An 11,333-nucleotide genomic window follows, 5' to 3' on the forward strand; every position below is an offset into this window, starting at 1 on the left:
CTTTTGTTCCCTAGCCATGGAGGCAGCCTGGCACTGCTGGGCTAGGGAGTCGGTGCCTTTCAGGGGTAGTGGGAGAAAGGTGCTGGATTTATCTCCTTGCAGGTCCCCAGCAATAGAACAGATGCAGCAGGAACAGGGCTTGCACCCCCTGAAGAGCAGCCAGCCCCCTTTGCTTGCAAACCTCAGGACAGACCAGCTTTGCTGCTCACACCACACCCAGGCAGCAGGCAGAGCCCACCCCAGGACACATTTGCCTTTGCTGGCCAGGCTCCTGTATTACCACGTATTTCTGCTGCAGCACCTCAGAGCACCAGATGCAGACCTGCCCTCCAGCGTGCTAGGCACTGTACAAATGGATCAACAGGCCATTGCTTTTCAGCAAACAAGAAAAGACACCTAGGAGCTGCCAGGTCAGCTCAGCCCCAGGGCCACGTAGCTCACTAACCAGTCTCCAACAGCAGCCGGAGCTAGTGGCTGCAAAGGAAAATCATGAGGTTTCAGAGCCCTTCTGAAAAGCTTTACAAAAAGCTATGGACTAGAAGGACTCCAGGGAGCCTTGTTTTCCAGAGAGCCCTGTCAAAGTCACCTAAGATTTAATGCTTCCGTGACAGCCTAAGACAATCAACTTCACTGTTTAATTATGCAGCACTTGGAAGCACAGTTCCTCTTATCCATCTTGGATTTGCCACCTTTTGTTTTAATTGGCCCCTTGCTCTTGTGTTACAAGATGGGAAGAGTAGAACGTTGCTGGCTCTTTTCAATACCCTCCCATATTGCACATGCTTTGTGCGCTCTCTCACCACCTCCTGACCTAGGTAGGCACAGATGCCACACACACCCTCACTGCCGGGCCAGAATACCTGACAGGGTTAAGGAGAGCACTGGCCTGCCTGTCAGGAGGTTCCCTACCTCAGCAAAGTCATCAGTCATAACTAACATGCGCAGCCATCCCCCCTAGGAGAGGGGAGAGACAGACATCAGTTATCCCTCACTTCAGTTAGCTGCAGGCCATAAAAAATGAGCCTCTTCTTACACCCAACATTGAAAGTTATTCACACAAGGGAAAGAAAAATAAACCCATAACCCTGGGGCTGCAGAAAAACAGCCTGACACCAACCCTACCACATTGTAAGCCCCCTGCCTGACTAATATTTCTGCACCCCTCTTTGGGGCATAGCAGGCCCAACCTAGAGCCCTTAGCAGATCAAGTATAACCCCCCCAACCAAACACCTGCCTCACTTACCCCCAGCTATCTTCCCTTTACACCTGCCTGCCAGACACCTCCAGCTGCCACGCCTGGCCCTATATACTAGGAGCCTTGATGCCCTCACTCAGCAGCCTGACTCCTCACACCTGAGCCCCGCCACACCTAATTCAATCGGCCCCTTATTAGCCCCTCCCAATTCAACCCCCAACTGCTTTCTAATAAGGTTTAGGGAGGTGATTTCTCTGCAAGTCAGTATCTTGCTCTTTTGGGGGCTAGAGCAGGGGGTTTGCCCTGTGGGTGGTGGGGGGAGAACGTGGGATGTTTTGCTCTGGGGCACAAGGGGGCTTGGGACCTTGGGCAGGAGCAGGGGGCACATTGCTCTAGGGCATGAGGGGGCTTGGGCTAGAGTGGGGGGTCATTGCTGTGGAACATGAGGGGGCTTGGGTCATTGGGGGATTTGCTCTGGGACATGAGGGGGCTTGGGCTGTTGTGGGGGTGGGCTGGAAAAGAGGACGTGTTGCTCTGGGGCCTGAGGGGTCTTGGGCTGGAGTGGGGGGCGTGTTGCTCTCGGGCATGAGGGGGCTTGGGCTGGAGTGGGGGGTCATTGCTCTGGAACATGAGGGGGCTTGGGCCATTGTGGGATTTGCTCTGGGGCCTGAGGGGGCTTGGGCTGGAGTGGGGGGCGTGTTGCTCTCAGGCATGAGAGCGCTTGGGTTGGGGGGGGCTGGAGTGCAGGGGCATCGCTCTGGGGCATGCGATGGCTCAGGCCTTTGTGGGGCAGGCAGGAGTGGGGGGACATTGCTCTGGGGTATGAGGGGGTTCAGGCCATTGGGTGGCTGGAGTGGGGGGCATTGCTCTGGGGCATGAGGGGGCTTGGGCCTGTGGGGGGCGCGTTGCTCTGGGGCCCGAGCCCTTGGGGGGCTGGAGCGGGGGGCACGTTGCTCTAGAGCACGAGGGGGCTCGGGCCTAGTGGTGAGGCTGAAGCCTGCTTCGCTACCCGCACTTCCGCGTTGCCAAGGCAACGGCTCGGAATCACATGACGGCCCCCAAGATGGCGGCGCCCAATGAGGCGTCACGTGACTCCTGGCCAAGATGGCGGCGCCCAGCAGTTGCGGCCCGGCGCTGTCCCTGCGCGTGGTGGCCGAGTGCGGGCTGAGCAAGGCCCGGGCCTGCGAGCTGCGGCTGCCGCACGGCCCCGTGCTCAGCCCGGTCTTCATGCCCGTGGGCACGCAGGGCACCATGAAGGGGATCACGGCCCGGCAGCTGGAGGGGCTGGGCTGCCGCATCTGCCTGGGCAACACCTACCACCTGGGCATGAGGCCGGTGAGTGACCCCCCCCGGCTGGGGGTCTGACCCCCCGCAACCTACCACCTGGGCATGAGGCCGGTGAGTGACCCCCCCGGCTGGGGGTCTGACCCCCCCCCCAACCTACCACCTGGGCATGAGGCCGGTGAGTGACCCCCCCGGCTGGGGGCCTGACCCCCCCCACCTACCACCTGGGCATGAGGCCGGTGAGTGACCCCCCCGGCTGGGGGTCTGACCCCCCCCAACCTACCACCTGGGCATGAGGCCGGTGAGTGACCCCCCAGCTGCGGGCCTGACCCCCCCCCCCCAACCTACCACCTGGGCATGAGGCCGGTGAGTGACCCCCCCGGCTGGGGGTCTGACCCCCCCACCTACCACCTGGGCATGAGGCCGGTGAGTGACCCCCCCGGCTGGGGGCATGCCCCCCCCCACCTACCACCTGGGCATGAGGCCGGTGAGTGACCCCCCCCTGCTGGGGGTCTGACCCCCCCAACCTACCACCTGGGCATGAGGCCGGTGAGTGACCCCCCCGGCTGGGGGTCTGACCCCCCCCCACCTACCACCTGGGCATGAGGCCGGTGAGTGACCCCCCCCGGCTGGGGGTCTGACCCCCCCCCCCAACCTACCACCTGGGCATGAGGCCGGTGAGTGACCCCCCCGGCTGGGGGCCTGACCCCCCCCACCTACCACCTGGGCATGAGGCCGGTGAGTGACCCCCCCCTGCTGGGGGTCTGACCCCCCCAACCTACCACCTGGGCATGAGGCCGGTGAGTGCCCCCCCCTGCGGGGGGTCTGACCCCCCCCCCACCTACCACCTGGGCATGAGGCCGGTGAGTGACCCCCCCCTGCTGGGGGTCTGACCCCCCCCCCAACCTACCACCTGGGCATGAGGCCGGTGAGTGACCCCCCCCTGCTGGGGGTCTGACCCCCCCCACCTACCACCTGGGCATGAGGCCGGTGAGTGACCCCCCCCCGGCTGGGGGTCTGACCCCCCCCCAACCTACCACCTGGGCATGAGGCCGGTGAGTGACCCCCCCCAGCTGCGGGCCTGACCCCCCCCCCAGCCTACCACCTGGGCATGAGGCCGGTGAGTGACCCCCCCGGCTGCGGGCCTGACCCCCCCCCAGCCTACCACCTGGGCATGAGGCCGGTGAGTGACCCCCCCGGCTGGGGGTCTGTCCCCCCCCCCAACCTACCACCTGGGCATGAGGCCGGTGAGTGACCCCCCCGGCTGGGGGTCTGACCCCCCCAACCTACCACCTGGGCATGAGGCCGGTGAGTGACCCCCCTGGCTGGGGGTCTGACCCCCCCAACCTACCACCTGGGCATGAGGCCGGTGAGTGACCCCCCCCGGCTGGGGGTCTGCCCCCCCCCACCTACCACCTGGGCATGAGGCCGGTGAGTGACCCCCCCCCCCGGCTGGGGGTCTGACCCCCCCCCCCCTACCACCTGGGCATGAGGCCGGTGAGTGACCCCCCCGGCTGGGGGTCTGACCCCCCCCCAACCTACCACCTGGGCATGAGGCCGGTGAGTGACCCCCCCAGCTGCGGGCCTGACCCCCCCCCCAGCCTACCACCTGGGCATGAGGCCGGTGAGTGTCCCTGTCCCTGCAATCTCGGAACAGCCTGCAGGGCGGGTGCGAGCCTGATGTGGTGGGGGGGGGGGTTGGCTGGTGTTTCTGGAGGTCTGGTTTCTGGGGAAGCCTTGGGCTGCGTTCACGTTTCTAACGCACCTTTTCCCCACCCCCCTAAATCTGCCTCAGGGCCCTGAGCTCATCAAACAAGCCAACGGCCTTCATGGGTTCATGAACTGGCAGCAGAACCTGCTCACGGTGAGTGGGGCTCCCCGGGGCTGGGCCAGGAGGCCTGATCCCTGTGGCTTGTGGCGACGGGGGGAAGCGGGTTAGAAGCCAGGCGCCTCCGGCAGCCTCTCGTGGGAGCGTGGCTCTGGGGGGTGAATCGGGGCCCTCCTGGGCAGCGTGGAGCGGGGTGGTCAGGATTGGGACCCTGTGGGCAGCATGGAGGGGGGTGGTCAGGATTGGGGCCCTGTGGGCAGCATGGAGGGGGGTGGTCAGGATTGGGGCCCCTCTGGGCAGCGTGGAGGGGGGTGGTCAGGATTGGGGCCCCCAGGGCAGCGTGGAGGGGGGTGGTCAGGATTGGGGCCCCTCTGGGCAGCGTGGAGGGGGGTGGTCAGGATTGGGGCCCCTCTGGGCAGCGTGGAGGGGGGTGGTCAGGATTGGGGCCCCGTGGGCAGCGTGGAGGGGGGTGGTCAGGATTGGGGCCCCTCCGGGCAGCGTGCAAGGGGGGTGGCCAGGATTGGGGCCCCGTGGGCAGCGTGGAGGGGGGTGGTCAGGATTGGGGCCCCCCGGGCAGCGTGCAAGGGGGGTGGCCAGGATTGGGGCCCCCCTGGGCAGCGTGCAAGGGGGGTGGCCAGGATTGGGGCCCCCCTGGGCAGCGTGCAGGGGGGTGGTCAGGATTGGGGCCCCGTGGGCAGCGTGCAGGGGGGTGGTCAGGATTGGGGGCCCCCTGGGCAGCGTGCAAGGGGGGTGGTCAGGATTGGGACCCCCTGGGCAGCGTGCAGGGTGGGTGGTCAGGATTGGGCCCCCGTGGGCAGCGTGCAGGGTGGGTGGTCAGGATTGGGGCCCTGTGGGCAGCGTGGAGGGGGGGTGGTCAGGATTGGGCCCCTGTGGGCAGTGTGCCACAGCATTTCAGAGCTGGGTTGCAGCATGGAGCCCTGGTATGTTCCCCCTGTGCTGACTCTTACGTGGCGTCCGGCTTCTCTTGACTGTTTTGTTCCGGGTTTCTACAGCACCTCGTACTGCCATGGGGTCCTAGGTGCTACCGTAATACACCTAATACATAATGTACAGCTCCTAGCACAATGGGCCATGGTGGGTGCCTAGGTGCTACCGTAATACACCTAATAGATAATACAAAGAGTACATTTAGTGCTGGTGGAAGCAGCTTCTGTACTGTGTATCTACCGGTTCAGCCTGGGCACCAGCAGGGCAAGCTCCCTCCAAGATGCTGCCCGTAGCTAACATGCCTCTCTGCTGCCTCAGCAGCGAGCGGGGAAGCCTCTGAGGCTGCTGTTTAGCACCGTTTGCCTCACTGAGCACCCGGGAGAGGGTAATTAGCAAAGGGGCCTCGTGGCGAAGGCATCGGTCTGGCACTTGGGGGATCTGGGTTTGATTCCCGGCTCTGCGGCTGACTCCCTGCGGGACTTGGGCAAGTCAGTGACTGCCCGTGCCTCAGTTTCCCCATCTGCAAAGAGGGCGTTGCAAGCAAGCTCACTAATGACTGAAGTGCTCAGATGCTCCAGTGATGGCCCCATGGAACAACCATGGTAGATGGGCCACTGTCAACCCGGAGTGGGCTCAGAGCAGAGGCCTGGAGTCTCTGTTCCCCTCCCTCAAGCTGTCCAGCCTCCTTCCTCCCTGTGTTGCACCCTTGACCCCTGGGCAGTATCTCTGGCATAAATCTCGGCGCCCCCAGGCCCTGTATCCTCTAGCTCCGCATGGGCTTGTTCGCAGGACAGCGGCGGGTTCCAGATGGTCTCCCTGGTGGAACTGTCCGAGGTGACGGAGGAGGGCGTCCGCTTCCGGTCTCCGTACGATGGGGAAGAGACCCTGCTGACGCCGGAGAAATCCATCCAAATCCAGAACGCGCTGGGTAACTCGGGCAGTTTGGGAGCCGCTGGCTGGGTCACACAATGGGCTCATCCCCGAGGTGCAGACCGACCGAGGAAACTAACGAATGTAACTCTGGAAACGGTTTAGGCCCCGGTCCTGCAACAGGGCTTGGGAGGGGTCAGTGCTTTGAAGATGTTAATTGCTGTGGATGCTTTTCCTTTGGTTAAAGCAGAGTGGGGTCTAGTGGGTTGAGGGGAGAGGGGCCGGGAGCCAGGACTCCTGGGTTCTCTCCCTGATCTGGAAGGGGAGTGGGTTAGACTGGAGGGCAGGGGGTTGGGAGCCAGGACTCCTGGGTCCTGTTCTGGGCTCTGGAAGGGGATGCGGAGTTCAAGGCAGAGAATCGGAGAATGGCCCTCCCCCCGTTCCCTTCCTAGGCTCAGACATCATGATGCAGCTGGATGACGTGGTGAGCAGCACCCTCACGGGGCCGCGGGTGGAGGAAGCCATGTACAGGTTTGTCGAGTCTCTGTAGCACCTCCCACCTCTGTGCCTGGTGGATAACGCCCGGCAGAGCCTTCCCCAAGCGGCAGTGTCCGGATGATGGGCAGTGCCCCACTCGGGCTCCTCCGCCCCCTGCTTTATCCATTGCCCCAGGAGCGTGGGGGGGGTTTAACCCTCGGCAGGCCGGAGCCCCAGCGCCTGGGGGTCCCAGCTACGGGCGGATCGAGGGCGTTCCCGTCTCACCCAGTTCACCCCTGTGTGGGTTCTCGTCATCTCTGGAGTCTGATTTTTGTCATTGTCCTGCCCTGCCTGCGTGTTCCTCCTTGGCGGGGGTACCCCCGGATGGGGGGGGGTACAGTGGGACTCTAATACGGAGGTTGGGTGGCCCAGTGGGGTGGGAATCAGGATACCAGGGTTCTGCCCCTGACTCGGCCATCTGATGGCTTCAGTTGCTGCCTCTCTCTGCCTTGTTTTCCCATCTCTAACATGGGGACGGGGCTAATCCCTAGCTCCCGGCTGAGCTGTGTGTCCATCAATCTCCAAGTGCTTTCCGAAGCAGGTCCCTATCATGACTATCCCCGTTTTACAGATGGGGAAACTGAGGCACAGGGTGGCGCAGCAGTCGGGGGGCAGGGCCGGGAACAGAACCCAGCCCTGCCTAGTCTCAGTCCAGGGCTCTATCCATGAGGCCCCGCTGCTGACGACTCTCCCGTGGGCTGGCAGGAACTGAGCAGGCCGGGTGCGTTGCAGGTCGATTCGCTGGCTGGACCGCTGCATCGCCGCCAACAGCCAACCCGACAAGCAGAACCTCTTCGCCATCATCCAGGGCGGGCTGGACCCTGCCCTCCGCACCAAGTGTCTGGAAGGTAACGGAGACCTGGCTCTGCTCCCTCCGGCAACAGCTGGTCTCTGTGCTCCGAGCCCGGGGATGGATGGGCTGGACTGGGGGGCCGGGGTGACTGGGTAAATCCCTGCCCTCTCTGGGCCCCCGTTCCCATCTGGACACTGGTAACTCTTCCCGTGTCTCGATGGGCCGTGAGCTCCTTGGGCCAGGCCTGATCTCGGGCGAGGCCTCGGTGCTGAGCGGTTTCACCTCTCCGGAGCTTAGAGCGACCAGACAGCAAGTGTGACAAATCGGGACGGGGGTGGGGGGTAATAGGCGCCTATATAAGATAAAGTCCCAATTATCGGGACCGTCCCTATAAAATCGGGACATCTGGTCACCCTAGGAGCTGGCGGGAAGCCGGGCAGGGCCTGGTTTGGGGTCTCCAGCCCCGCTTTGGTCGTGGGAGCAGTGGGGGGCCGTGATGCCTGCGGCAGGAAGCCCCCAGCTGGCTTTGGGGTAGGATCTGGAGCTGCTGGCAAGACGGAGGGCACTAACCATGGGATGGGGGCACGCCCTGGGGGTGGGGCAGAGGAAGCTGCGTATGCCCCCTTAGCTTGTGGAGACCCTCACGAGGGGGTGGGTGGGGGCGCTCCTGCCCTCCCCCTCCCCCCTTAGGGGCGGGAACCTTCCTAGCTCTGTTTCCATCCCCAGAGATGACGCAGCGGGACGTGCCCGGCTTCGCCATCGGGGGGCTTAGCGGCGGCGAGGCGAAGGATCACTTCTGGAGGGTGGTGACCCTCAGCACCGACCGCCTCCCCAGGGGAAAGCCCCGCTACCTCATGGGGGTCGGGTAGGTGTCGGCGCCGAGCAGCGCCCGCTCCCCCTTCTTCTGGAGCTTTCAGCTGGTTCCCTCAGGGATTGTCCCGTCTACGCAGCACCCGCTGCTGCTGAGCTTTGGCCCAGCCTGTGGGGTGGGGGGTGGTTCGTGCTGCAGAACCGAGGAGGTTCAGGCACCTGGGAGCCTGGGGCGGGGGGTGCTTCATGCTAACGAACCAAGGGGGTTTAGGAACCTGGGATATGGGTTGCCTCATGCTGGGAACCAAGGGGGTTCAGGCGCTTGAGGGAAGTTGAAGCCTAAACACGGCTGCCTAGTTACCCCACTTCCTCTTGGGTCATGGGAGGGGAGCACGTGCCCCTTCGCCAAGAGGGTGGTGCCCAGGGGCCGGCAGGTACGGCCCACTCGCTGGCAGAGCCGGGCCCCAGTGCTAACATCCCTCCCCTCCCGTGTGCCTCACCGCGCCCTCCAGGGGCCCCCACTACGGCCCCCCCTCCCTTGAGGTTCCCCAGGCTTGGGCTGGAGCCTGGGTGTCGGGGACCCTAGGCTGAGACCCGACGTGCTCCTGGGCCAGTTTGCAGAGCTGCCGTCTCCCCCCCCCCAGCTACGCCACGGACTTGGTGGTCTGCGTTGCCCTGGGCTGCGACATGTTCGACTGCGTCTTCCCCACCCGGACTGCGGTGAGTGGCTGCCCCCAGGGACAGGGTGGGGGGGGTCAGTCTGCCCGGCTGCACCTGGGCTGCTCTTGTGTGCGCTGGGATGCCCCATAGTGATGGGAAAGCAGCTGGGATCACACACACCCCTCCCCCAATAACCCCTTTTGGCCGCTGTCCCAGTGACCCGCCGGATCCTTCCTCTCCCAGCGCTTCGGCTCGGCCCTGGTGCCCTGGGGCTCCCTGCCGGTGAAGAACAAGCAGTTCGCCAAGGACTTCCGGCCCATCGACGAGAACTGCGACTGCCCCACCTGCCGCAGGTGCGTGCCCTGGGTCGGGGGGAGGGGCAGGCAGGGGTCGTTCTCCTCCCCGTGGCCACATCCTCGCCCCGCAGATGGGCTGGGAGCCAGCAGCTGTGCCGGGCACCTCCAAGTAGGTTGGTGCTTGGGGGCAGGGGATGTTGGGTCCCCACCCTCAGCACGGATCTCCTGCCCTGGTGGCGGGGGATGGAGGACAGAGCTCCCCCCTCGCCTCTCCAGCAAGCTGCCCCCACCCCTGGGTACTGACCCTGGATCTCAGCCCCAGCTCGTCCCTGGGGGCTCCCGTGTGCCTCTCGAGCGCTGTCCCTTCCGAGGCTGCCCCGGGAGGGTCGGTTCCTGCGGCCTGCGCCTCCTTCACCGCGGCGTTTCCCTGTCCCAGGTACAGCCGGGCCTTCCTGCACGCCCTGTTCCGCAGTGAGACGGCAGCCATGCACCTCCTCACGGTGCACAACATCGCCTACCAGGTGGGTCCCCAGGGCGCCTGCCCTCTGGGCCGGGCGTTAACTGCCCTGGAGGCTGGGGGGCGAAGCAGGGCTGTTACGTTTGCTGTTGCTTCCTCCTCGGAGCCAGGCGGGTTCTGGGCGCGTGGTGAGCCCGTGGGTCTGTCCCCGGTCGGTGTGGGAGGGGGTGTGGGCAGTATCCGAGCTGTTCAGGCTGTAATCTGCCTTCCCCCCCCCCCAGCTGAATCTGATGCGGTCGATCCGGGAGAGCATCGTGGAGCAGAGGTTCCCGCAGTTCGTCCGAGACTTCATGAGCACCATGTACGGCAGCCGGGAGCGGTACCCGCCGTGGGCCGTGGACGCCCTGGCCTCGGTCAATATCACCCTGGAGTGACAGCGGGTGTAGGGGGGTGTTTTACAAGGAAGATGAGCTTGGGGGGGCACAGAGAATCTTTTGGCCTGGATTATCCCAGCTGCCCCCTCAGCCCCCTGCGGTCGGAGGGGTCAGATGTGCAGCCCAGCTGGCTGGAAGGCTTGGGAACGAAGCCGCCCCATCTTCTGAGGCCCGGGCCCAGCAGTGGCTGCTCGTCGCAGCCTGGGACGAGGGGGAGTCAGCGAGGCTGCAGCACTGAGCTCCTCTGTGCAAAGGGTTCTGGGTAACACGGGAGCCCCGGGGCAGGACCAATGCGGGTGCCTGGATTGTGGGGTCCAAAGAGTTAAATCCCAGCAGCCTCCAAGCTCATTAAGAAGGGGGGGGGGGGAATGATTTTAAACTTGGTTTTTGTTTTACTGTTTCTCCCCCCGCCCCCCTTTTGTACACGGTTTGTAATTAGCGGTTGGGTTTTTAACGAGGCGGAGCCAGGCGCTCTGCTCCCCGCGGGGCCGGGCACTGCCCACCAGCCCCCAATAAACGCTGCCAAGCTGCCAGTGGAAATGGATCAGACTGGGGGCGGGGGGGGGGAGACTGACTGGCGGGGGCGGGGCTGCCCTGGGGCACAGACTAGATTCCCCCCCCCCCGAGCCCCCCGTGACGCAGGGCACATACGTGCTTGTGAGGCGGAGAGGGAGGTCAATCCCCTTACAGCATGTACAGGGGGAGGCAGCCCCAGAGCTCTTCTGTGTCCCTTGGGCTGGGTCTGAACCCGCTCAGCAGCATCCGCCTCTAGGCTGTGGCGCAGGGGCCGTCTCTACAGGGGTCCTGCGCTCAGATGCAGCCACTTCTGGGGTGGGACCTGGCAGCTGTTCATCAGTGGTACAGCACCAGCGCTCGCAGCCCCTGCTCTGGACAGGGGGCGAGCAGGAGTGCTGGGAGGCAGGGCCGGGCTTGGCCCCGGGCTGTCTGGGGAAAGCTTCGATGCTCATCTCCAACCTGTTCTGTGCCCGATGGGGGCTGACGTGGGCGGGGCCTGGGGCTAGGCTTGTGGGAGCGCCCCCTGGTCTAACTCAGGGAGGATCTAGCCAGTCTCTCCACCCGCAACCTGTTACAGACCCTCCTGGGTGCCCCCGTCCCTATGCACTGGGCGGGGGGAGGAGAGGCAGCAGGGCCCAGTGGTTAGGATACGAGCTGGGGCCTCCTCGACCTGAGTTCAAGTCCCTGCTGTGCTGCAGCCTCCC

General features: G+C 64.6%; 1 protein-coding gene across 1 annotated transcript; it reads left to right on the forward strand.

The window, feature by feature from the left end:
• Window positions 1–2,140: 2,140 nt before the first annotated feature.
• On the forward strand, window positions 2,141–10,691 carry QTRT1 (queuine tRNA-ribosyltransferase catalytic subunit 1). Its single transcript, XM_044995692.1, is given in 11 exon segments — window positions 2,141–2,290; window positions 2,293–2,531; window positions 4,276–4,344; window positions 6,046–6,184; window positions 6,579–6,657; window positions 7,396–7,511; window positions 8,183–8,321; window positions 8,911–8,986; window positions 9,170–9,279; window positions 9,659–9,743; window positions 9,961–10,691. Coding segments are annotated over 11 exon segments (1,251 nt in total). The 5' UTR covers window positions 2,141–2,244; the 3' UTR covers window positions 10,114–10,691.
• The last annotated feature ends 642 nt before the right edge of the window (window positions 10,692–11,333 follow it).

This window comes from Mauremys mutica, chromosome 20 (assembly GCF_020497125.1).
Source record: "Mauremys mutica isolate MM-2020 ecotype Southern chromosome 20, ASM2049712v1, whole genome shotgun sequence".
NCBI classification, from domain to species: Eukaryota; Metazoa; Chordata; order Testudines; family Geoemydidae; genus Mauremys; species Mauremys mutica.